This window comes from Pseudophryne corroboree, chromosome 3, assembly GCF_028390025.1.
Source record: "Pseudophryne corroboree isolate aPseCor3 chromosome 3, aPseCor3.hap2, whole genome shotgun sequence".
In the NCBI taxonomy this organism is placed as follows: Eukaryota; Metazoa; Chordata; class Amphibia; order Anura; family Myobatrachidae; genus Pseudophryne; species Pseudophryne corroboree.
The window spans coordinates 438040356-438068302 of NC_086446.1; the positions used below are offsets into that span (position 1 = coordinate 438040356).

Below are 27947 nucleotides of genomic sequence, written 5' to 3' on the forward strand. Positions count from 1 at the left end.
TGCCCCTATACTTGCCACAGAGATATATAGATTTCTGAAGCTTTTTAACAGGCAGATTATTTTCTAAATGCGTTACCATTAGTTATATCGTGGTTGACAAGAAACAAAAATGTTTTGCGTGTTAAATGCTGTAAGTACATGCAAAACAAGGCAATAATACATTATTACACATGGTTTACAGTAATTACTTCAGCAAGATATAGGAAGAGTAAATAAGGCATTGGGTAATGATTATTTTGAGACATGTATTTAACTAAGAAACAATATATTTACGTCCGGGTAGACTGGTTTCTTGCTAGAACATATGACCATGATTGTCGTGTATGATAAATGTTAAATTAATCTGTTGGTAACCATGAATATATGTTTTTGAATGGTACTGTAATTTGCCAAGTGGGCATGTATTTAAAAAGACATGAAAATAAGATTTTACTTACCGATAAATCTATTTCTCGTAGTCCGTAGTGGATGCTGGGGACTCCGTCAGGACCATGGGGATTAGCGGCTCCGCAGGAGACAGGGCACAAAAATAAAGCTTTAGGATCAGGTGGTGTGCACTGGCTCCTCCCCCTATGACCCTCCTCCAAGCCTCAGTTAGGATACTGTGCCCGGACGAGCGTACACAATAAGGAAGGATTTTGAATCCCGGGTAAGACTCATACCAGCCACACCAATCACACCGTACAACTTGTGATCTGAACCCAGTTAACAGTATGACAACGTAGGAGCCTCTGAACAGACGGCTCACAACAAGAACAACCCGATTTTTTTTTTGTAACAATAACTATGTACAAGTATTGCAGACAATCCGCACTTGGGATGGGCGCCCAGCATCCACTACGGACTACGAGAAATAGATTTATCGGTAAGTAAAATCTTATTTTCTCTAACGTCCTAGTGGATGCTGGGGACTCCGTCAGGACCATGGGGATTATACCAAAGCTCCCAAACGGGCGGGAGAGTGCGGATGACTCTGCAGCACAGAATGAGAGAACTCCAGGTCCTCTTTAGCCAGGGTATCAAATTTGTAGAATTTTACAAACGTGTTCTCCCCCGACCACGTAGCTGCTCGGCAGAGTTGTAATGCCAAGACCCCTCGGGCAGCCGCCCAGGATGAGCCCACCTTCCTTGTGGAATGGGCCTCGACAGATTTAGGCTGTGGCAGGCCTGCCACAGAATGTGCAAGTTGAATTGTGCTACAAATCCAACGAGCAATCGTCTGCTTAGAAGCAGGAGCACCCAGCTTGTTGGGTGCATACAGTATAAACAGCGAGTCAGATTTTCTGACTCCAGCCATCCTTGAAATATATATTTTCAATGCCCTGACAACGTCCAGCAACTTGGAATCCTCCAAATCGCTAGTAGCCGCAGGCACCACAATAAGCTGGTTCAGGTGAAAAGCTGACACCACCTTAGGCAGAAAATGAGGACGCGTCCGCAGTTCTGCCCTGTCCGAATGGAAAATCAGATATGGGCTTTTATACGATAAAGCCGCCAATTCTGACACTCTCCTGGCTGAGGCCAGGGCCAGTAGCATGGTTACTTTCCATGTAAGATATTTCAAATCCGCCGATTTGAGTGGCTCAAACCAATGGGATTTGAGAAAATCCAAAACTACATTAAGGTCCCACGGAGCCACTGGGGGCACAACCGGGGGCTGTATATGTAGTACTCCTTTTACAAAAGTCTGGACTTCAGGAACTGAAGCCAATTCTTTCTGGAAGAAAATCGACAGGGCCGAAATTTGAACCTTAATGGACCCCAATTTGAGGCCCATAGACAATACTGTTTGCAGGAAGTGTAGGAATCGACCCAATTGAAATTCCTCCGTGGGGGCCTTCCTGGCCTCACACCACGCAACATATTTTCTCCAAATGCGGTGATAATGTTGTGCAGTCACCTCCTTCCTGGCTTTAACCAGTGTAGGAATGACCTCTTCTGGAATGCCTTTTTCCCTTAGAATTCGGCGTTCAACCGCCACGCCGTCAAACGCAGCCGCGGTAAGTCTTGGAATAGACACGGTCCCTGCTGAATCAGGTCCCGTCTTAGAGGTAGAGGCCACGGATTTTCCGTGAGCATCTCCTGAAGTTCCGGGTACCAAGTTCTTCTTGGCCAATCCGGAGCCACGAGTATCGTTCTTACTCCCCTTTGCCGTATAATTCTCAGTACTTTGGGTATGAGAGGCAGAGGAGGAAACACATACACTGACTGGAACACCCACGGTGTTACCAGAGCGTCCACAGCTATTGCCTGAGGGTCTCTTGACCTGGCGCAATACCTGTCCAGTTTTTTGTTGAGGCGAGACGCCATCATATCCACCTTTGGTTTTTCCCAACGGTTCACAATCATGTGGAAGACTTCTGGATGAAGTCCCCACTCTCCCGGGTGTAGATCGTGTCTGCTGAGGAAGTCTGCTTCCCAGTTGTCCACTCCCGGAATGAACACTGCTGACAGTGCTATCACATGATCTTCCGCCCAGCGAAGAATCCTTGCAGCTTCTGCCATTGCTCTCCTGCTTCTTGTGCCGCCCTGTCTGTTTACGTGGGCGACTGCCGTGATGTTGTCCGACTGGATCAACACCGGCTGACCCTGAAGCAGGGGTTTTGCCAGGCTTAGAGCATTGTAAATCGCTCTTAGCTCCAGTATATTTATGTGAAGAGACATCTCCAGGCTTGACCATACTCCCTGGAAGTTTCTTCCCTGTGTGACCGCTCCCCAGCCTCTCAGACTGGCATCCGTGGTCACCAGGACCCAGTCCTGTATGCCGAATCTGCGGCCTTCTAACAGATGAGCACTCTGCAACCACCACAGAAGAGACACCCTTGTCCGTGGCGATAAGGTTATCCGCTGACGCATCTGCAGATGCGATCCGGACCATTTGTCCAGCAGATCCCACTGAAAAGTTCGTGCGTGGAATCTGCCGAATGGGATTGCTTCGTAAGAAGCCACCATCTTTCCCAGGACTCTTGTGCATTGATGCACAGACACTTTTCCTGGTTTTAGGAGGTTCCTGACAAGTTCGGATAACTCCTTGGCTTTATCCTCCGGAAGAAACACCTTTTTCTGAACCGTGTCCAGAATCATTCCCAGGAACAGCAGACGTGTTGTCGGGGTCAACTGAGATTTTGGAAAATTCAGAATCCACCCGTGTTGTTGCAGCACTACTTGGGTTAGTGCTACTCCGTCCTCCAGCTGTTCTCTGGACCTTGCCCTTATCAGGAGATCGTCCAAGTAAGGGATAATTAATACGCCTCTTCTTCGCAGAAGAATCATCATTTCGGCCATTACCTTGGTAAAGACCCGAGGTGCCGTGGACAATCCAAACGGCAGCGTCTGAAACTGATAATGACAGTTTTGCACCACGAACCTGAGGTACCCTTGATGTGAAGGGCAAATTGGGACATGCAGGTAAGCATCTTTTATGTCCAGGGACACCATAAAGTCCCCTTCTTCCAGATTCGCTATCACTGCTCTGAGTGATTCCATCTTGAACTTGAATTTTTGTATGTACAGGTTCAAAGATTTCAGATTTAGAATAGGTCTTACCGAGCCGTCCGGCTTCGGTACCACAAATAGCGTGGAGTAATACCCCTTTTCCTGTTGTAGGAGGGGTACCTTGACTATCACCTGCTGAGAAACCAGCTTGTGAATGGCTTCCAATACTGTCGCCCTGTCTGAGGGAGACGTTGGCAAAGCAGACTTTAGGAACCGGCGAGGGGGAGACTTCTCGAATTCCAACCTGTAACCCTGAGATACTACCTGCAGGATCCTGGGGTCCACCTGTGAGCAAGCCCACTGCGCGCTGAAATTCTTGAGTCGACCCCCCACCGTTCCTGAGTCCGCTTGTAAAGCCCCAGCGTCATGCTAAGGGCTTTGCAGAACCCGCGGAGGGCTTCTGTTCCTGGGAAGGAGCTGCTTGCTGCCCTCTCTTACCCTTTCCTCTGCCTCGGGGCAGATATGACTGTCCTTTTGCCCGCTTCTTATAGGACCGAAAGGACTGCGGCTGAAAAGACGGTGTCTTTTTCTGTTGGGAGGGGGTCTGAGGTAAAAAGGTGGATTTCCCGGCAGTTGCCGTGGCCACCAAATCCGATAGACCGACGCCAAATAATTCCTCCCCTTTATACGGCAATACTTCCATATGCCGTTTGGAATCCGCATCACCTGACCACTGTCGTGTCCATAAACTTCTTCTGGCAGATATGGACATCGCACTTACTCTCGATGCCAGAGTGCAAATATCCCTCTGAGCATCTCGCATATAAAGAAAAGCATCCTTTAATTGCTCTAAAGTCTGTAAAATACTGTCCCTATCCAGGGTATCAATATTTTCAGTCAGGGAATCCGACCAGACCACCCCAGCACTGCACATCCAGGCTGAGGCGATGGCTGGTCGCAGTATAACACCAGTATGTGTGTATATACTTTTTAGGGTAGTTTCCAGCCTCCTATCAGCTGGATCCTTGAGGGCGGCCGTATCAGGAGACGGTAACGCCACTTGTTTTGATAAGCGTGTGAGCGCCTTATCCACCCTAGGGGGTGTTTCCCAGCGCGCCCTAACCTCTGGCGGGAAAGGGTATAATGCCAATAACTTTTTTGAAATTAGCACTTTTCTATCTGGGTTAACCCACGCTTCATCACATACATCATTCAATTCCTCTGATTCAGGAAAAACTACAGGTAGTTTTTTCACCCCCCACATAATACCCCTTTTTGTGGTACTTGTAGTATCAGAGATATGCAAAGCCTCCTTCATTGCCGTGATCATATAACGTGTGGCCCTACTGGAAAATACGTTTGTTTCTTCACCGTCGACACTAGATTCAGTGTCCGTGTCCGGGTCTGTGTCGACCGACTGAGGTAAAGGGCGTTTTACAGCCCCTGACGGTGTCTGAGACGCCTGGGCAGGTACTAACTGGTTTGCCGGCCGTCTCATGTCGTCAACTGATTTTTGTAATGTGCTGACATTATCAGGTAAATCCATAAACAAAGCCATCCATTCCGGTGTCGACTCCCTGGGGGGTGACATCACCATTACAGGCAATTGCTCTGCCTCCACACCAACATCGTCCTCATACATGTCGACACACACGTACCGACACAGCAGACACACAGGGAATGCTCTATTGAAGACAGGACCCCACTAGCCCTTTGGGGAGACAGAGAGAGAGTTTGCCAGCACACACCCAAGCGCTATAATATATATGGGAACAACCCTATATAAGTGTTGTATCCTTATAGCAGCTTAAATATAGTAATATCGCCAAAAAAAGTGCCCCCCCTCTCTGTTTTACCCTGTTTCTGTAGTGCAGTGCAGGGGAGAGTCCTGGGAGCCTTCCTCACAGCGGAGCTGAGCAGGAAAATGGCGCTGTGTGCTGAGGAGAATAAGCCCCGCCCCCTATTTCGGCGGGCTCTTCTCCGGAGTTTGTGAGATCTGGCAGGGGTTAAATACATCCATATAGCCTCAAGGGCTATATGTGATGTATTTTTTAGCCATAAAAAGGTATTATACATTGCTGCCCAGGGCGCCCCCCCAGCGCCCTGCACCCTCCGTGACCGCTGTGTGAAGTGTGCTGACAACAATGGCGCACAGCTGCAGTGCTGTGCGCTACCTCAGGAAGACTGAAAAGTCTTCTGCCGCCTGCTTCTGGACCTCTTCCATCTTCGGCATCTGCAAGGGGGGTCGGCGGCGCGGCTCCGGGACCGGACTCCATGGCTGGGCCTGTGTTCGATCCCTCTGGAGCTAATGGTGTCCAGTAGCCTAAGAAGCCAATCCATCCTGCACGCAGGTGAGTTGACTTCTCTCCCCTAAGTCCCTCGATGCAGTGAGCCTGTTGCCAGCAGGACTCACTGAAAATAAAAAACCTAAAAACTTTTTCTAAGCAGCTCTTTAGGAGAGCCACCTAGATTGCACCCTGCTCGGACGGGCACAAAAACCTAACTGAGGCTTGGTGGAGGGTCATAGGGGGAGGAGCCAGTGCACACCACCTGATCCTAAAGCTTTATTTTTGTGCCCTGTCTCCTGCGGAGCCGCTAATCCCCATGGTCCTGACGGAGTCCCCAGCATCCACTAGGACGTTAGAGAAATCACTGTAATCAGTACTTTATTATGAATTATGACTAAATATGTTAACCCTGAATATGATGATTTATGTATTTAGTACTTATTCACCTGTCTTAGGGCTTGATTCAGACTTGTATGCAAAGCCCATAGGTTTCGGAATGGGGGAGGGAGTGGGGGTAACAGGTAGGTTGTGTGGTGGGTAAGGGGCTGACATTCAGCAAATTAATGGCTCCTAAATTAAATTATACCTTGGCCCCACAACCTAAAAATGTTGTGGCACACCTGGAAAACGCTATTGTTTGCGTACAAGTACGATGGCGGGGCATTCTGCATTGTGCAGAACGTGTCCTGCATGCTCACATCAGAGTGCCCCCAACCCGAAGCATGATTAACATGCTGTGGCCATTTTTAAGTTAGGACAGGGGCATCATTTTAGAAATCAGGGCCATGTCACCTGTTTAGCCGGCATGGCCAGGACAGGGTCTGCATTTTCAGACACAGACTTTCAGGCCCCGGCAGAGGAGATCCATCTCCCAGTTCAGATTAGACTTACTGAGATGGGTGATTACTCCAGTCATTGCGGGTGATCCGAGCACTGTGTTCAGAGACGCAGCATCGGATCTGCGATGCAAGGTGTCTTTTTTTTCTTCAGGCACCTCTTGCATCATTAGCATATTAATTATCTCTGCGGCTGTGCAATAACGTACAACTATGAATCAGGCCCTTAATGTTTATTTGGATAACAGTACATGAATAATGGGATCAAAAGTAAAAATGGAAGAAACTTTATTTATGCAGGTTTGCTAATAAAAGATTGGAGTAAGAAGAAATACCTAACCACATTTAATGTGTACTGCAAAGAGGGGTCAAACAAGGCTGTTTAAATGGAAAGTAGCAATTGTAGATCTTCAAAACTAGTACATACATCTAAACAAAAACATACACATACAGTATTCCTTGTGTAAAACATGTTTGGACTCTGATTAAACAACGTAATTAAGAATTAAGGAATATGCAGAGCTCTACATAAATCTAACACCAAGTCCAGAAGAGAGAGAAATAACAGAATATGAAGTCTTACTTGTTACACCTGTTTGGCAGAGTCAGTCTGCAGCTTTACAGTGGCAATGAATAATTTTGATATCCTGTTACTAAATATATTCTTACTTCAATATTGCAATAGCATTTCTATACTTTTGGTCTTCTTTGCTGCTGTGTATGTATTAATTGTATTAGGTTTCTCTTTTTTACACTTAATGACAACCGTTATTGTGGTCTTGGAAGAATGCTTATGCTGGGCATACACTATACAATTATCTGGCCAAACTGGCAGATATCTGCGGATTGCCCAGATACAATGTATCGCCATGAACAGCCACTAATTAGAAGTCTGTCTGAAATGCTGAACTCATCTAGCAGTTCTGAAGGATTTGATAATTAGTTGTCCTTGGGATGTTTCCTCCGCGGCGTGGCCATACACTGGAATATCTCACAATGTATGACGATGATATATGTTGGGTGTCAGCCTGTCAGATAACATTTCTGTCGGTCGGTCAGTGTATGCCCAGCATAACTATCCTAATCTAGTATAAGGAAACCAATTGATTCTACTCAGGATTACCATCCTAAACAGGGAAATTATGTAAAGTGTCATGACACATAAATTTTACAGGATTACATATTTTCCTATTTACAAGGAAGGTGATACAATCATTCACTGCATACAGTATGTCAAACTAAGCTTTTCCTCCACAGAGCAACAAGTAAATATGGAAGGCCGAATAGTATGGCTGGAAAGAAAAGCAATCGTGAATAGCATAAATATTCAGTGTAAACATTTCCTATCACAGCCCAATAAAGGCTCAGAGGCCTATTCATTATCACTAATGGGCCTATAACACATGTAGAAACAACAGTTTCTGCATGATTTATGTAACAGGCCCATTAGGGTCATCTAGTATTCTGCAAACTCAAAAAACTTAAAGTTGGCGTAGATTTCCAGAGCTCACTTTGGGAAAGAGGTCCAGGGTTGTGAAGAGGTTTGCGAGCGGATCCCACTGCAGTCGGTGACCTGCAGCCGTGCCCCAGGTCAGACACGAGCACAAGGCCAGATGGATACTAAAAAGTATCACTTTACTACTGCAGCAGTGTTACGGATTGTGGGGACAGCTGCTTTTTGGAGCAATTATCCCCTCACCAGATCAACACTGAATTGGTCCAGTAATTAAGTGTCGACTGCTACAACTCGCAGAGAATAGGAGAATTAATCACCAGGGGCCATCAGGCCCCCAATTATGGTAAGGTGAGCGGAGTGAGCTCTCTGAGGATTTTCTCATGTTACCGTCAAAACATGAGAAACCTAATAACCTATCCTGTGATAGTCACTCGGAGACAAACACTGGAAAATAGCACATATACAATATTCTGATCTGATATGTGCAACGGACTTACAGGGTTTGTTTGGACTAGGATCAAGAGAAGAGGGATTTGCCAAGCTGTCCATGGAGTTGGGATGAGTCCACTGAGGCAGGCGAGACTGCGACTGGGACGTATCCTTCACTGATAAACCACCAGTCATATCTATGCTGCTTACATTCATGTTGGGAACTATATAGAAGAAATGTACGATTCATGTTAAGCAACATAATGGCTACAAAGTATAATAACATTTTAAAACACAAAACATATAAATGCACAATTTATTTATATATATTTATTTATTTATTTATAGAATTTGAAGGGAATATTGGGAGACTGCCTAGATTTTAAGCACAATTTAAATGCAAACTATTACCTATAGAAACAAGCTTATATAATGATGAAGCATTCACACACATCAAACAATAAACAATGTATTTCACAATGATACACAATAGATGGTGTAAGCCAAAGCAAAAAATAAATTTGCAGCTATCGCTGTTACAGTGTATAGTATGAATCCAAAATTATGATTGCATCTACTTCCATTCCCCCATTCATGTTTCACAAAAGGCCGAAGATTGCAGTTGTACATAATATGATGAAAGATTCAAACCCCTATTTCATTAAACACATCTATAAACACATGATTATAACATAATGTGGACAGCAAGACACTCCCATCTTTGCAGTTGAAGTTATATCACATACTGTAAATATGAACACTATCCTTTGCATATTAATGCAAAGTTGGAGATGCATACCCACCCATTTTTATTTTAACCCAACTTGACACCAGGTATTAAAATGGCAGAATTTGCAGGTATCCAAGATATCAGCAAACCACTCTAAAGTCTTTGTAAAGGCAATCCTACAACTAATGTTGCCAGGAAATTCTTCTTTCCAATGCACACGTTTGTAACTCTGTGAGAGGACTAACTGGTTAGTGCTCTTCCCATGTGACAAGTTTGACCTATCAGTGTTCCTGACACATGCAGGCTTCAGTGTGTTTGAAGGAATACATTTTAAAAATTAAATTCCACGTGAGGGTGTTCGCATACTGAAGTCCCTCGTGCAGTGTGCGCATGTGCAGGAGCCACAATGCGCGTGCGGAAACAGAGAGATGCGAATGCCTCTGCCCGATTGACAGGGCGGGGGCATTGACGCGTCGTTGGGGGGTGGGGGTGCCATCATAAATTGTTACAATCATGCTGAATTTAACAATTTATTTTCTACATTGTATTTCAGAATTACATAGCATCAAATTTACCCATATATTAAGTCTAAAATGTTTATCATTTCCTGGTTCTGATTTGGTTTGCATTTTGAATATTGATATTGTGTCTGCTTATGCCACACCTGTGACACTACCCAGTCAATAATAACCGCAAGAAATAAAAATCTATCAATTACTGTCTTGGCCAGGTGTTTCAGATATATATATATATATATATATATATATATATATATTATTTTTTTTACAACTTTCCCTGTGTGTAGTGGCTTTTCCATTGTCAATCCCTTGTAATTATTCTACTATAGTTTTGTCTATTTAAATGCTCCCTTTTCCATCATTATCTTCAATATTCTCTTATTGAACCCTCCTGGTTGTATTTTACTCCTAAAAATGTTTTTGTCATAACCGGTGTGTGTCCTGGTTGAATTTCCCGCAGACAATGCACATGCTCTGGTACTATGTTTAATTTAAAGTATGGATATACAGTGCCTTGTGTATATAATTTGAATGTAGTATTTAGCACAGTATATCATCAGACTATTTTAATTGGTTTCTTGTAATCCTTACATGTGGTCCGTGCTATAGTGTGCTTTTTCAAGGCAATTAACATTTTTACATCCATAGAAACTACTTTATAAGCCATGATGGGTGTGTGTATGGGAGGCTGAGGGCACACTGTCGGAACACCCGCATGGATTATCTGCAGACTACTGGCATATCTCCATATGCAATTGCTGGTTGTTAACTCCAAGGGAGAGGACGGGGTGTGGCCAACAAAGGGAGAGACTGGCAGGTGATGAATATCAGCAATGACAAAGTAAATAACAAAACTGAACAAGTCATTGTTTCTTCCTAGAATTAGAGTGTAGTTTTCCTGTTCAGGGGATTAAAGGGGCAGAATACAGATGAGTTTTAGCTCATCTTACTCGCTAATTGCGCCAAACGTGGGTTGTTTGCCATGATTAGCGTGCCCACAGATGTGCGCATGCACCTGCAATCCATAGGATCGTACGGCTGCGTACGCTCCTGCAAATGGGTCTCACACAGGCGATGGCAATTGCGATGCGGTCGCACGTGCGACCCATTGGTTAAATGGATGAGGCTAGACGCCTCTGTATTTAAATTCAGCCAGGAGGTGGAGAACGTATTTTTCTCTTCTGCTTTTCCAATCTTTAATCAGTGAATTCCTGAACAGTCATTATGTTTGGTGAATCACAAAACCCAAATGGTACTTTATTGGTGTCTTTGTCAAATATTGTGATGTCAAATACACCTCTGTAAGAAAATAAGTACATAAACCTTGTGTTTGGCAGCAACAGCCTCCTTTGCCATAGGTCTAATTTCAGTGCAGACAGTACCAGCAAAGAAGGAACAAAAAAACAAATGAAGTTATAGCCAGAAGTCAAAGTAAAAACAGAAGCATGATTGGTACATACCAATTGGGTATGGAGAGAAATTATTAGAAGACGACTGCTGTTCTTTGGTGTGCAGGTCAGTCAGGCTTGGACCTGTGTTATGGGGTGAGAAGCTGTCCAGTGATGACTTGCCTGCAGGAGGATGTAAGGGTGGATGTGGCGGGGGAGGCTGCTGCTTCATAAGCAGAGCCTGGGCCAGCTGACGCTGATGTTGCTGTATCTGCTGCTGCATGTTATTGATTGTACGTGCAACCTGCAGGTGGAATAAAGCAAATGAGCTGTACTTATATGCTAGGCTGTATCAAAGGAAAATACCTTGTTCACTGCTAAAAATCCTCAATAAAAACATCCTCTAGAACTATAGTTGGCATATATAGATACATGCTTTTGAGAGCACCTTTTAAAAGCAAAATTTGAAATGAATGTTTTTGCTGTCTGGCAGATGAGTGCAGGGGGAAAGCTTTATATGTTCTCTTGTAGTGCGGAGATCCTTTTCTTATTTGTATCTTTTGCCAGTTACAAACTGTTTCAGCAACTTGTATTTCTCTTACGTCCTAGAGGATGCTGGGGACTCCATAAGGAACATGGGGTATAGACGGGCTCCGCAGGAGACATGGGCACTCCAAAGACTTTAGAATGGGTGTGCACTGGCTCCTCCTCCAGACATCAGTTAGATCCTGTGCCCAGAGGAGACTGGGTGCACTGCAGGGGAGCTCTCCTGAGTTTCTCTGAAAAAGACTTTTGTTAGGTTTTTTATTTTCAGGGAGCGTTGCTGGCAACAGGCTCCCTGCATCGTGGTACTGAGGGGAGAGAAGCAGACCTACCTAAATGATAGGCTCTGCTTCTTAGGCTACTGGACACCATTAGCTCCAGAGGGTCGGAACGCAGGTCTCACCCTCGCCGTTCGTCCCGGAGCCGCGCCGCAGTCCTCCTCACAGAGCCGGAAGATAGAAGCCGGGTGAGTTTTAAGAAGAAAAGAAGACTTCAAAGGCGGCAGAAGACTTCAGATCTTCACTGAGGTAACGCGCAGCGGTAACGCTGCACGCCATTGCTCCCACACATACACACACAGCGGGCACTGTAAGGGTGCAGGGCGCAGGGGGGGGGGGGGCGCCCTGGGCAGCAATATTAACCTCAAGGGACACTGGCATATAGGTAGATACTGCGGAGGCGGTATATTAAAAAAAACCGCCAGTATAAATAATTTGAGCGGGACCGAAGCCCGCCGCTGAGGGGGCGGAGCTTGATCCTCCAGCACTAACCAGCGCCATTTTCTCCACAGCACACTGCAGAGAAGCTGGCACCCCGGACTCTCCCCTGCTGAACATGGTTACAGAGGGCAAAAAAGTGGGGGGGGGGGGCACATTTAATTGGCGCAGTGAGTGTAATTGTATATATATATATATATATATATATAAAAGCGCTGTACTAACTGGGATTTTATTCCAGTGTCCGGTGGCGCTGGGTGTGTGCTGGCATACTCTCTCTCTGTCTCTCCAAAGGGCCTTATTGGGGGACTGTCTCCATTTAGATATATCCCTGAGTGTGCGGGGGTGTCGGTACGTCTGAAGCGGAAGGCTCATCTAAGGAGGAGGTGGAGCAGATGATGGTGGTGTTTCCGTCGGCATCGCCGACACATGATTGGTTGGATATGTGGAATGTTTTAAATGCAAATGTGTCTTTATTACATAAGAGATTGGACAAAGCAGAGTCTAGGGATAAAACAGGGTGTCAATCCATGACTTTGGCTGTATCACAGGGCCCTTCGGGGTCTCATAAACGTCCCCTGTCCTAAGCAGCAGACACTGATACCAACACGGATTCTGACCCCAGTGTCGACTACGATGATGAGAGGTTACACCCAAGGGTGGCCAAAAGTATTCGTTATATGATTATTGCAATAAAAGATGTTTTGCATATCACAGATGACCCCTCTGTCCCTGACACGAGGGTATGCATGTTTAAGGAAAAGAAACCTGAGGTAACCTTTCCCCCATCTCATGAGCTGAATGAGTTATTTGAAAAAGCTTGGGAAACTCCAGACAAGAAACTGCAGATTCCCAAGATAATTCTTATGGCGTATCCTTTACCTGCACAGGACAGGTTACGGTGGGAATCCTCGCCCAAGGTGGACAAGGCTTTAACGCGCTTGTCCAAAAAGGTGGCGCTACTGTCTCCAGACACGGCGGCCCTCAAGGATCCTGCTGATCGCAGACAGGAGACTACCTTGAAATCAATTTATACACATATGGGTGCCTTGCTCAGACCGGCAATAGCGTCGGCTTGGGTTTGTAGCGCTGTAGCAGCTTGGGCAGATACCTTGTCAGCTGACATTGATACCCTAGATAGGGATACCATTTTATTGACCTTAGGTCACATTAAAGACGCAGTCTTATATATGAGGGACGCTCAGAGAGACGTTGGCTTGCTAGGTTCGATAGCCAACGCCATGGCGATTTCTGCTAAGCGAGCCCTGTGGACCCGCCAATGGACGGGTGATGCAGACTCAGAGGAATATGGAAGTTTTGCCTTACAAGGGTGAGGTTTTATTTGGGGAAGGTCTCGCGGGCCTGTTTCCACAGCTACCACGGGTAAATCTACTTTTTTACCTTATGTTCCCCCACAGCAAAAGAAAACCCCACAATATCAGATGCAGTCCTTTAGGTCGCATAAGTCCAGAAGAGGTCGGGGCTCTTCCTTCCTCGCCAGAGCTAAGGGCAGAGGGAAAAGAATGCCTGCTACGGCTAGTTCCCAGGAGCAGAGTCGTCCCCGGCTTCTACTAAATCCACCGTATGACGCTGGGGCTCCACTGAGGGAGTCCGCCCCGGTGGGGGCACATCTTCGACTCTTCAGCCACGTCTGGGTTCAATCAGACGTGGATCCTTGGGCGATGGAAATTGTATCCCAAGGATACAAGCTGGAATTCGAAGAGGTGCCTCCGCGCCGATTTTTCAAATCGGCTTTACCGGCGTCTCCCCCAGAGAGGGAGATAGTTTTAGCTGCAATTCAAAAGCTGTATCAACAGCAAGTGATTGTCAAGGTTCCCCTAGTTCAACAGGGGAAGGGGTACTATTCAACCCTGTTTGTGGTTCCGAAACCAGATGGCTCAGTCAGGCCCATTCTAAATCTGAAATCCCTAAACCTGTACTTGAAAAAGTTCAAATTCAAGATGGAATCGCTCCGGGCGGTTATCTCCAGCCTGGAAGGGGGGGATTTTATGGTGTCACTAGACATAAAGGATGCTTACCTTCATGTCCCCATATATCCTCCTCATCCTCCTCATCAGTTCGCTGTACAGAACTGTCATTACCAGTTTCAGACGTTGCCGTTTGGGCTTTCCACGGCCCCGAGGATTTTCACCAAGGTAATGGCGGAAATGATGGTGGCAGGGAGTCACAATTATCCTGTACTTGGACGATCTCCTGATAAAAGCGAGATCGAGAGATCAGTTGCTGAAAAGCGTGTCGCTCTCCCTGAGAGTGCTGCAGCAACATGGCTGGATTCTAAATCTACCAAAGTCACAGTTGGTTCCAACGATTCGGCTATCTTTCTTAGGCATGATTCTGGACACGGAAGAAAAGAGGGTTTTTCTCCCGATGGAAAAAGCCCAGGAACTCCAGAACATGGCCAGAGACCTGTTAAGACCGAAAAGGGTGTCGGCCCATCAATGAACTCGTGTACTGGGAAAAATGGTGGCGACATACGAGGCCATCCCCTTCGGCAGATTTCATGCGAGGACATTTCAGTGGGACCTTCTGGACAAGTGGTCCGGGTCTCATCTTCAAATTCATCAGATAATATGCCTGTCCCCCAGGGCCAGGGTGTCTCTCCTGTGGTGGATCCAGAGTGCTCACCTCCTAGAGGGTCGCAGGTTCGGCATTCAAGACTGGGTTCTAGTGACCACGGACGCGAGCCTCCGAGGATGGGGAGCAGTCACACAAGGAAGAAATTTTCACAACGGCCCACGACAAACGGAGAATCTTCTTCACGACCTACCGGTTCTGATTCAATCAGACAACGTCACAGCCGTGGCTCATGTAAACCGCCAAGGTGGTTCAAGGAGCAGAGTGGCAATGGCGGAAGCCACAAGGATTCTGCGCTGGGCGGAAAATCACGTAAGCGCTCTGTCAGCAGTCTTCATTCCGGGAGTGGACAACTGGGAAGCAGACTTCCTCAGCAGACTTCCTCAGCAGACACGATCTCCATCCAGGAGAGTGGGGACTTCATCAAGAAGTTTTTACAGAGATAACAAGTCTTTGGGGACTTGCTCAAATAGACATGATGGCGTCACGCCTCAACAAGAAGCTTCGGAGGTATTGTGCCAGGTCAAGGGACCCTCAAGCAGTAGCGGTAGACGCCCTGGTGACACCATGGGTGTTACAGTCGGTCTCCGAAATATTGAGAATCATAAGAAGAAAAAGAGTGCAGACAATACTTGTTGTTCCAGATTGGCCTCGAAGGGCCTGGTATTCAGATCTTCAGGAGATGCTCACAGAAGATCCATGGCCTCTTCCTCTCAGGGAGGACCTGTTGCAGCAGGGGCCCTGCGTGTTCCAAGACTTACCGCGGTTACATTTGACGGCATGGCGGTTGAACACCGAATCCTAGCTGGGAAAGGTATTCCGGAGGAAGTCATCCCTACTCTGATAAGGGCTAGGAAGGAGGTGACGGCGAAACATTATCACCGTCTCTGGAGGAAGTATGTTTCTTGGTGTGAAGCCAAGAAAGGTCCTACGGAAGATTTCCACCTGGGCCGTTTTCTCCACTTTCTGCACACAGGAGTGGATATGGGCCTGAAGTTAGGCTCCATTATGGTACAGATTTAAGACCTATCTATATTCTTTCAGAATGAATTGGCTTCTCTTCCAGAAGTCCAGACTTTTGTAAAGGGAGTGCTGCACATCCAGCCTCCTTTTGTGCCCCCAGTGGCACCATGGGACCTTAACGTGGTGTTACAGTTCCTTAAGTCACACTGGTTTGAACCTCTTCAAACGGGGGAGTTGAAATTTCTTACTTGGAAAGTGGTCATGTTGTTGGCCTTGGCATCTGCGAGGCGGGTGTCCGAATTGGCGGCTTTGTCTCACAAAAGCCCCTACCTGATTTTCCATGTGGATAGAGCAGAGTTGAGGACTCGTCCTCAATTTCTGCCTAAGGTGGTTTCATATGAACCAACCTATTGTGGTGCCTGTGGCTACGGGGGACTTTGAGGATTCCAAGTCTCTTGATGTAGTCAGGGCCTTAAAAGTTTATGTAGCCAGGACGGCTCGAGTTAGGAAAACAGAGGCACTGTTTGTCCTGTATGCTGCCAACAAGATTGGCGCCCCTGCTTCTAAGCAGACTATTGCCCGCTGGATCAGTAACACGATTCAGCAGGCTCATTCTACGGCTGGATTGCCGGTACCTAATTCGGTAAAGGCCCATTCCACTAGGAAGGTGGGCTCTTCTTTGGCGGCTGCCCGAGGTGTCTTCGCATTGCAACTTTGCCGAGCGGCTACTTGATCGGGTTCAAACACTTTTGCTAAATTCTACAAGTTTGATACCTTGGCTGAGGAGGACCTCATGTTTGCTCAATCGGTGCTGCAGTCATCCGCACTCTCCCGCCTGGTCTGGAGCTTTGGTATAATCCCCATGGTCCTTACGGAGTCCCCAGCATCCTCTAGGACGTAAGAGAAAATAAGATTTTAAACCTACCGGTAAATCTTTTTCTCCCAGTCCGTAGAGGATGCTGGGTGCACGTCCCAGTGCGGACTAAATTCTGCAAGACTTGTATATAGTTATTGCTTACATAAGGGTTATGTTACAGTTTTGATCAGTCTCGGGCTGATGCTGTTTTGTTTCATACTGTTCACTGGTTCGTATGTTCCAAGTTGTACGGTGTGGATGGTGTGGGCTGGTGTGCATCTTGCCCTTAGAGTAACAAAAATCCTTTCCCCGTACTGTCCGTCTCCTCTGGGCACAGTTCTCTAGCTGAGGTCTGGAGGAGGAGCATAGAGGGAGGAGCCAGTGCACACCCATTCTAAAGTTCTTTATAGTGCCCATGTCTCCTGCGGAGCCCGTCTATACCCCATGGTCTTTACGGAGTCCCCAGCATCCTCTACGGACTAGGAGAAAAAGATTTACCGGAAGGTTTAAAATCTTATTTTTTTCTTTTGTAGTGCTTTTTGTGTAGTGGCACCCAATGGAGGTCTTCAGTTGTCTATGAAAAATATTACCTGGATGAACAACTGAGGTACCTTGCGCTATATGTCTCTCAATTTTAAAATAAAAAATGTATATATTATTGGCAGAGAATTGGAACTCTCAATGAGTACACGTAAAACATGCTGCACTGCCGTATGCTTGCCTACTCTCCTGTAAATTTTTCAGGTAGTCCCCTGCACTCGTGGAAAAATAGGTGGATCTCCAGCATCACGCCCGCTTCTAGTAAAGCGGGTAGCATGGGGAGCTAATTATGGGAATCATAGTGACATATGAAGGGGCGGAACTATATAGCGTGAATTGCATCATTTCAAACCTCCTCGTGGACATGCAAATTGTGCAATTTTTTCCGTGTTAGAGACGAGAACCCTGAAATGTCTAGCAGTAACTCCTCTCTGAGCTTGCTGAAGTAGAGGGGAAATCAAAAGTAGGAAAGTATGCACTGCAGGTTAGGTAGAATTAAAATGTGTAAAAAGATTTAGACTTGGGAGGAAAAGCTGCTCAGTATTTGTGGGCTACATGCAAAAGCAGACAGTATTTACCCTGCATGCACAAAAACTCTGCCATTACAGTCCAGGTTTTAAGGATATACTTGCTTGAGCACAGGTGATTTAATTAGTACCTCAGTTAATTTAAATTTAACCACCTGGACTCAGGCGTGGATATCCACTAGAGAGAGCCAGAGAGCCCGGGGCCTAGAGAGAGGCAGAGAGCCCGGGGCCTAGAGAGAGGCAGAGAGCCCGGGGCCTAGAGAGAGGCAGAGAGCCCGGGGCCTAGAGAGAGGCAGAGAGCCCGGGGCCTAGAGAGAGGCAGAACACATGAGTTAGAGAGAAAGATAGCGCATGATTGAGAGACAGAGCGCATGCTACAGTCAGACCACATGCACACTAGAAAGAGAGAGAACACGCACACTAGAGAGACAGAGAACACGCACACTAGAGAGACAGAGAGCACGCACACTAGAGAGACAGAAAGCATACAAGCTAGTGATCATGCACGCTTAAAAGAAAGATATTGCCTCTGAAGAGAGAGAGAGATAGCACTCTGAAGAAAAAGAGAACATGTACACACCAGAGAATGTGCGCCACAGACAAAAAGCAGGTACACATTTAGAGACCAGGAGACAGAGGGGTATATGCAATTGCGGTCGAATTCACGAAAATGTCGAAAAACGGGACATTTTCGCCAAGAACAAATAAATCGACAATGCAATTCAGTACTTTTCGTCAAAAAAATGGACTTTCCAAATTCGACTTGTTGAAATTCAACATTTGACAAATTCGACATTTCTGCAATGGTACAAATGCAGCATTTCGACAAAAGTATATTCAATTGAAGATTGTAAATTCGACAACAGTGCTTTTAGACCGTAAATTCATCATTTTAATCCGCCTCACTTTGCTGGCGGAATCTAATAAAAATTTAAAAAAATATGTTTTTTTTAGTGTTTTTTTTATTGGTAATAGCATATCCATTTATATTAGAATGGATTAGGTACTTGGTTTGTCTATTTAGGAGGCACAAGTATTTTTTATATATATATTTTTTTTTTTTTTTTTTTTTATGGAATGGGTTAAAAATCAGGAAAAAAAAAAATGTGTGGGGTCCCCCCTCCTAAGCATAACCAGCCTCGGGCTCTTTGAGCCGGTCCTGGTTGTAAAAATATGGGGGGGGGGGGAAATAAGAGGGGATCCCCCGTATCTTTAGAACCAGCACCGGGCTCTGCGTCCGGTCCTGCTGCCAAAAATACGGGGGACAAAAAGCGTAGGGGTCCCCCGTATTTTTGGAACCAGCACCGGGCTCCACTAGCTGGGGAAATAATGCCACAGCCGGGGGACACTTTGATATCGGTCCCTGCGGCCGTGCCATTAAAACCCCAACTAGTCACCCCTGGCCGGGGTACTCTGGAGGAGTGGGGACCCCTTACAATCAAGAGGTCCCCCCCCTCCAGCCACCCAAGGGCCAGGGGTGAAGCCCGAGGCTGTCCCCCCCATCCATAGGCTGCGGATGGGAGGCTGATAGCCTTTTGTGAAATGAAAGAATATTGTTTTTTTTCAGCAGAACTACAAGTCACAGCAAGCCTACCCGCAAGCTGGTACTTGGAGAACCACAAGTACCAGCATACGGGGGGGAAACAGGCCCGCTGGTACCTGTAGTTCTACTACAAAAAAATACCCAAATAAAAACAGGACACGCACACCTTGAAATTACAACTTTATTACATACATGTCGACACACACACATACTTACCTATGTTGACACGACGTTCGGTCCACTTGTCCAAGCAGAATCCACGGGGTGTACCTGAAAATAAAATTATACTCACCTAAATCCAGTGTCCAGTGATATTTGTAATCCTCGTACTTGGCAAAATAAAAAAACGCATTTACCCGATCCACACGGACTGAAAGGGGTCCCATGTGCCCTTTCCCTGAATGCCGAGACCCCCTGTGACTCCTGTCACAGAAGGTCCCTTCGGGCAATCAGGTAGCGCCACGTCGTGGCACTCTCCTGATTCCCTATGTGCGTCTGAGCTGGCAGACAGCGCATCGCACAGCACCTCCATTAGTTTCAATGGTGGGAACTTTGCGGTCAGTGGTGGGGTTACCCGCGGTGGTGACCTCACCGCTGACCGCAAAGTTCCCACCATTGAAGATAATGGAGGGGGCTGTGCGATGCGCGTCTGACAGCTCACGACGTGGCGCTCCCTGATTGGCTGAAGGGACCTTCTGTGACAGCAGTCACGGGGGGTCTCTGCATTCGGGGAAAGGGGTCCCATGTGTAAACATGGGACCCCTTTCAGTCCGTCTAATAAAGTTTCTTTCAAGGTGTGTGTGTCCTGTTTTTATTTGGGTATTTTTTTTGCAGAAGAACTACAGGTACCAGCGGGCCCGTTTCCCCCCGCATGCTGGTACTTGTGGTTCTCCAAGTACCAGCTTGCGGAGGAGGCTTGCTGGGACTTGTAGTTCTTCTGCAAAAAGCAATATTCAGCCCTTGGATGGGGGGGGGGGGGGACAGCCTCGGGCTTCACCCCTGGCCCTTGGGTGGCTGGGGGGGGGGGGGACCCCTTGATTGAAGGGGTCCCCACTCCTCCAGGGTACCCCGGCCAGGGGTGCCTAGTTGGGTATTTAATGCCACGGCCGCAGGAGGCGATATAAAAGTGTCCCCCGGCTGTGGCATTATCTGTCCAGCTAGTGGAGCCCGGTGCTGGTACAAAAAATACGGGTGACCCCTACTCTTTTTGTCCCCCGTATTTTTTGCACCAGGACCAGGCGCAGAGCCCGGTGCTGGTTGTTAAAATACGGGGGATCCCCTGTCATTTTTCCCCCATATTTTGGCAACCAGGACCGGATCAAAGAGCCCGAGGCTGGTTATGCTTAGGAGGGGGGACCCCACGCAAATTTTTTTCCGGGTTTTTTACCGTTTCTTTTAAACATTTTTAAAAATCGAATCATAATCCGTCAATTCAGCCGTTATTCGACAGCGGGACTGTCGAATCCGTTTTTTATTGAATATGTCGAATTCCGGCACCCACCTGCCGGAATTCAACGGTCGAATTGTGTCGAATTTAAAAACGGGCGAAAAAGTGCCGCAATTCGCCCGGAATTGCATATACCCCAGAGTGTGCACTTAAACTAGTGCAAAATAGGTATAAAAATATTTCAGGGATGAATATACAATCTTTGTCAAGTATGAGATTTAATCAGGAGTAAGTACAATGGTGGTTATGTGAGCAAGGAAATTGCAAACACAAAACTGAATGCCAATAAGATAGTAGTATACACTACCACAATGGGGTATATGCAATTGCGGTCGAATTCCCGAAATTGTCGAATTTCGGGTCATTTTCGACCAAAAAAAAAAATCGCCTATGCAATTCAGTGCTTTCCGACCAAAAAACGGACTTTCAAAATTCGACTTTTTGAAATTCGAATTTTTGCAAATTCGACTTTTCTGCAATGATACAAGTGCTGCAATTCGACCAAAGCATATTCAATTCAAGTTTGGAAATTCGACAGCAGTGCTTTTAGACAGCAAATTCGTCATTTTCAATCCGCCACACTTTGGAGGGTGAAAACAAATAAAAAAAAATTAAACATGTTTTTTTTTGTGTTTTTTTTTTTTGGGAATAGCAGATCTATTTATATTAGAAGGGAATAGGTACTTTTTTTTTTTTTTTTGGAGGCACAAATATTATTTATATATTTTTTAAAATATTATTTTTATTTTTTATTTTATTTTTATGCTGGAACGGTGAAATCATAAAAAAAAATGGCGTGGGGTCCCCCCTCCAAAGCATAACCAGCCTCGGGCTCTTCGAGCTGGTCCTGGTTCTAAAAATGCGGGGGGGGAAATTGACAGGGGATCCCCCGTATTTTTAAAACCAGCACCGGGCTCTGCGCCTGGTGCTGGTGCCAAAAAATAAGAATTTACTTACCGATAATTCTATTTCTCGGAGTCCGTAGTGGATGCTGGGGTTCCTGAAAGGACCATGGGGAATAGCGGCTCCGCAGGAGACAGGGCACAAAAGTAAAGCTTTCCGATCAGGTGGTGTGCACTGGCTCCTCCCCCTATGACCCTCCTCCAAGCCAGTTAGGTACTGTGCCCGGACGAGCGTACACAATAAGGGAGGAATTTTGAATCCCGGGTAAGACTCATACCAGCCACACCAATCACACCGTACAACTTGTGATCTAAACCCAGTTAACAGTATGATAACAGCGGAGCCTCTGAAAAGATGGCTCACAACAATAATAACCCGATTTTTGTAACTATGTACAAGTATTGCAGATAATCCGCACTTGGGATGGGCGCCCAGCATCCACTACGGACTCCGAGAAATAGAATTATCGGTAAGTAAATTCTTATTTTCTCTATCGTCCTAGTGGATGCTGGGGTTCCTGAAAGGACCATGGGGATTATACCAAAGCTCCCAAACGGGCGGGAGAGTGCGGATGACTCTGCAGCACCGAATGAGAGAACTCCAGGTCCTCCTTAGCCAGGGTATCAAATTTGTAGAATTTAGCAAACGTGTTTGCCCCTGACCAAGTAGCTGCTCGGCAAAGTTGTAAAGCCGAGACCCCTCGGGCAGCCGCCCAAGATGAGCCCACCTTCCTTGTGGAATGGGCATTTACATATTTTGGCTGTGGCAGGCCTGCCACAGAATGTGCAAGCTGAATTGTATTACACATCCAACTAGCAATACTCTGAGCACCCAGTTTGTTGGGTGCATACAGGATAACAGCAAGTCAGTTTTCCTGACTCCAGCCGTCCTGGAACATATTTTCAGGGCCCTGACAACATCTAGCAACTTGGAGTCCTCCAAGTCCCTAGTAGGTGCAAGGCACCACAATAAACTGGTTCAGGTGAAACACTGACACCACCTTTAGGGAGAGAACTGGGGACGAGTCCGCAGCTCTGCCCTGTCCGAATGGACAAACAGATATGGGCTTTTTTGAGAAAAAACCACCAATTTGACACTCGCCTGGTCCAGGCCAGGGCCAAGAGCATGGTCACTTTTCATGTGAGATGCTTCAAATCCACAGATTTGACTGGTTTTAAACCAATGTGATTTGAGGAATCCCAGAACTACGTTGAGATCCCACAGTGCCACTGGAGGCACAAAAGGGGGTTGTATATGCAATACTCCCTTGACAAACTTCTGGACTTCAGGAACTGAAGCCAATTCTTTCTGGAAGAAAATCGACAGGGCCGAAATTTGAACCTTAATGGACCCCAATTTGAGGCCCATAGACACTCCTGTTTGCAGGAAATGCAGGAAACGACCGAGTTGAAATTTCTTTGTGGGGCCTTCCTGGCCTCACACCACGCAACATATTTTCGCCACATGTGGTGATAATGTTGTGCGGTCACCTCCTTTCTGGCTTTGACCAGGGTAGGAATGACCTCTTCCGGAATGCCTTTTTCCCTTAGGATCCGGCTTTCCACCGCCATGCCGACAAACGCAGCTGCGGTAAGTCTTGGAACAGACATGGTACTTGCAGAAGCAAGTCCCTTCTTAGCGGCAGAGGCCATAAGACCTCTGTAAGCATCTCTTGAAGTTCCGGGTACCAAGTCCTTCTTGGCCAATCCGGAGCCATGAGTATAGTTCTTACTCCTCTACGTCTTATAATTCTCAGCACCTTAGGTATGAGAAGCAGAGGAGGGAACACATACACCGACTGGTACACCCACGGTGTTACCAGAACGTCCACAGCTATTGCCTGAGGGTCTCTTGACCTGGCGCAATACCTGTCCCGTTTTTTGTTCAGACGGGACGCCATCATGTCCACCTTTGGTATTTCCCAACGGTTTACAATCATGTGGAAAAAACTTCCCGATGAAGTTTCCACTCTCCCGGGTGGAGGTCGTGCCTGCTGAGGAAGTCTGCTTCCCAGTTTCTATTCCCGGGATGAAACACTGCTGACAGTGCTATCACATGATTTTCCGCCCAGCGAAAAGTCCTTGCAGTTTTTGCCATTGCCCTCCTGCTTCTTGTGTCGCCCTGTCTGTTTACGTGGGCGACTGCCGTGATGTTTTTCCCACTGGATCAATACCGGCTGACCTTGAAGCAGAGGTCTTGCTAAGCTTAGAGCATTGTTCAAATGGAAAGATATGGTATTTTCAAATGAGCGCAGTAAGTAGAATGGTGCTGCCCAGGTTCAAAAACAATGGAGGTACACACAAATCTCCAACATGAAACTCAAGCACAGGAAAAGTGTAATTGAACCCCTGGCGCGCTAATCTACTAGATGCATATTGAAATGATGAATGTACTGTGGATAGTACAAAAATGACAATATTTATTAAAAACACAGTCCCCAGCTGGGAATAGACAATACACAAACAATAAAATGTACATGTGAAAAGAGGTGGTTTAAGAAAAGGAATACCAGTGTTTTCATAAAGTGCTAAAGTGCTCAAAGTCCTTTGTAAAAGCAGATGAAATCTCTCACCATAGTGTGCAGCCGCGGTGGGCTAGCTTTGTGAGAAGTGGCTATGGTCCCAGGCTGAATTGCCCAGCACCACCGCAGCGAGCGTATCAGCTTTATCACTGGTTCCCGAATCTCCACCAATTCTTTCCTTTATCCAAATAACGCGTTTCGGTCTTTTATTGGCCTTTCTCAAAGTTGGATAAGGGATATCATCCATGCAGGCTTTTTATTTCCATGCTAATTGCCATATCATGAGCAGTGATCCATTACACCTGCGATTTCCGGGATCGTCAACCGGAAATGACGTAGATGCGTTCCAAATGCCGGGCCGGAAGTCGTTTTTGCGTTCCATTGTCCATATGTGGGTGATGCATACCAGATGCCTCGCCAGATGTAATATTTGCGTTCCAATGGTAGATCTAACATCCGTGTATAGTCCCCGGAAGTCATACGTTCCAGGTACCACACCGGATGTAGTTTTTACGTTCCATTTGTAAATCCGTGTGTATTCACCAAAAATGAGGTGAATGCGTTCCAGGTACCGGATGTTGTTTTTTTGCGTTCCAATGGTACTTCCGCAATGTTCTCTTCCAATTATAAATGTATGCAGGTCAGACATCATTATGGGTGCAGATCAGAATATATTTTCCTTCACTTGTATTTTCAATTGATAGAATTTTATAAAAAATTACCCCATCTCTACCAAACTGGGTGGTACTTCATTCCCAACCTGTCCATCCCTATTACCAAGATGGGGTAAACTTGATTTCATATTCATGTCCATGTAATCGATCCGCATACACAAGGGGGGGAGAGAGAGATGGAAGAAAAAATATATAATAAATAAACAATGAATTTGTTCAACAATTAGACAATTGAATAAAAAATAGTTAAAAAATATATATGAGAGAAATGTAATAGAGTGGGAGGAGTGAGACAATAAATAATCATAAAAGAATCATAAAAACCATTTCAACTCAAAGTCGACGTTGAGGCCATTTGGTCTGATGGAATTTAGCATGTATATCCACTTCATCTCACTTCTCGCCAGTCTAGTTTCTATGTTATTGCTCTTCCAGTTAGATTTGATGTGTTGTATACCCAAGTACCTCTTTATTTGACGTTCACATTTACCATGAACAGTCTTAAAGTGTTCTGATAGAGGATGTGTGTCAAGACCTTTCCGGATATTGTACACATGCTCTGCCACTCTCACCTTAAGTGGTCTCGATGTTTTTCCAATGTAGATGTACCCACATCCACATTCCAGAAGGTAGATCACATTTTTCGAGTGGCATGTTATAAAGTCATTGATTTTAAATGACTTTCCTTTATATTCAAATTCAGTGGTTTTTCTTGAGATATCATTTTTTGTGGTGGACTTGCACATAATGCAAGACCCACAGCGGTGGAACCCTTTATTGCACGACCTCACTGTACTGCTTTCTTGTAGACTACTTCGTACCACATGATCTTTTATGGACTTGGCTTTTTTGTATATGAAAACAGGTCTGGGTGGGAGATGACTCCCCAGAATTGGATCATCTAATAAGATACGCCAGTTGTTTTTAATTATCTTCTCGATCTTTTTATAATTACCACCATACTGAGTGATAAAAGCCCACTGGTAGGGATTGTCCACGCTGGCCTTTGTCTCCTTTTCTTTCAAAAGATCTCTCCTGTCGATTGAATCGACCATATTCTTTGCTACTGTCAAAGATGCTGGATCATACCCTTTCTCCAGGAACCTATTGGACATTTCATCCATTTGTAAATTTAGGACAACAGGGTCTGTGCAATTTCTCTTTAAGCGTTTGTACTGGCCCACCGGGATATTATTAAGCCATCTAAAATGATGTTCACTATTAATGTGCAAATATGCATTTGAGTCCGTTGGTTTGCGGTGCGTCTTGGTGCAAATGATTTGATCTTGAATGTATACCTTCAAATCTAAAAAGGCCAATTCTTCTTTGCTCTGACTGAATGTTAAGACAATGTTAAACTGGTTACTATTTAAAATCTCTTTAAAAGCTTCCAGAGACTCATCATCTCCATTCCAGATGCAAAAAATGTCGTCGATGAACCGCCACCAGCACACCAGGCCCGCTCCCCGCCCCCTCTCATGGTCTATGGTGAGACTTTCCCAATAGGCCATGTAGAGATTGGCGTAACTGGGAGCGAACCTGGTGCCCATGGCGGTTCCCTTAAGTTGAAGGTAGTAAGACCCGTCAAAGTAAAAATAATTGTTCCGAAGGATAAAATCAATAGCTTCCACTAAAAAGGATTTAGTTTCCTCCTTAAAATCGCTTTTGTTTAAAAAATATTCAATGGCGATTTTTCCTTTGTCCCAATCTATTATGGTATATAAAGTGCTTACATCTGCACTAATTAAGGTGCTGTTGGTATCCCAGGATATCTTCTCTAGTTTTCTCAATATATCTCCTGTATCCTTCAAATAAGCACTAGTAGTGACTACCATAATCTGTAGAAAGGAGTCTACCATTGCAGAGAGATTGGACGTTATACTGTTGGTCCCGGTGATTATCGGGCGACCTGGAGGATGATTTACATCCTTGTGTACCTTGGGTAACACGTAGATGGTGGGAGTGGAGGGATCACTTACATTGATGAATTCCTGTTCACTTTCTGTGATTGCTCCACTATCCACTGCCCTTTGTGTTAATACATTGAGTTTTTCTACAATGCTTCTAAGGGGGTCTGATTTTAATTTTTTATACGTGTCCTGATCTCCAAGCTGTCTGTACACTTCCTTTAGGTAGTAGTCTTTAGTCATAACTACCACTCCTCCCCCCTTGTCAGCGGGTTTTATGACAATTTTGTCATTAGATTGTAATGACTCCATCGCCTGGAATTCCTTTTTGGTGAGGTTCTTTTTCTTTGATCGTGGGATGGCCCTCAACTCCTTGGATACAATTGAATTAAAGCAATTGATACTCCCCCCTTTTATGTGTTGCGGGTAGAAGCTTGACTTCTTCTTGAATTTTGATACCTCAGTTTTTTCTCCCTTGTCCGATGGTTCTTTACTTAAAAAGAATTTTTTGAGGGTGATCTTTCTGATATACTTTTGGAGATCAATAAAGAGGTCAAATGGATTGGGGTCGCTGGATGGGGCAAATTTAAGTCCCTTCAGGAGTACACTTTGTTCATGCGGGGTTAGGATGTGGCCACTAATGTTGAATATTTTACTTTGGGTTTCAGTGGTACATACAGAATCTTCTGTTTGTGTATTCTCACTGTTAACTGTAACTTGTTTCCTTTTGGTGGAGTTTTTTGGGGTTTTTTTTAAAATACCCCCTCTTTTGCCCCTCTTGGTGATTTTAACACGTATATTGGTCATTCCCTCCTCGGGGATCTTCGTCCCCTTTCTAAAAAATGACGACTATCCCTCAAAGTGGGTAATTTCTCTCGAGTTGCGTTTTCTTCAGTAAATCTCCCATCTCTATTGTTATAGTTCGAATTTACATTTCCCTTTTTTGTTGTATATTTTGGAGTTTGATGGTAGCCACTCCTCTCATCGAATCTATCATCCCTCCCTCTTAAATAAGAATTATGGGGGGGTCTATCAAACGTTTGCCTTCTATCCCAATTCTGATAATGGTTCCTTTGGGTTAAATCACTATTTCTATTAATCGGGGGTGCTGTGAATGTTCCTTCTAGAACCC

General features: G+C 45.6%; 1 protein-coding gene across 5 annotated transcripts in view; it reads right to left on the minus strand.

The window, feature by feature from the left end:
- TNRC6C (trinucleotide repeat containing adaptor 6C) overlaps positions 1 to 27947 on the minus strand; it is a 268173-nt gene that overhangs the window by 50765 nt on the left and 189461 nt on the right. For all 5 annotated transcript variants that reach the window (XM_063960449.1, XM_063960448.1, XM_063960447.1 and 2 more), the window contains 2 exons: positions 11153 to 11384; positions 8513 to 8668 (listed from right to left, as the gene is read on the minus strand). In XM_063960449.1, the coding sequence (XP_063816519.1) occupies positions 8513 to 8668; positions 11153 to 11384 (388 nt within the window). The remainder of the gene's footprint in view (positions 1 to 8512; positions 8669 to 11152; positions 11385 to 27947) is intronic.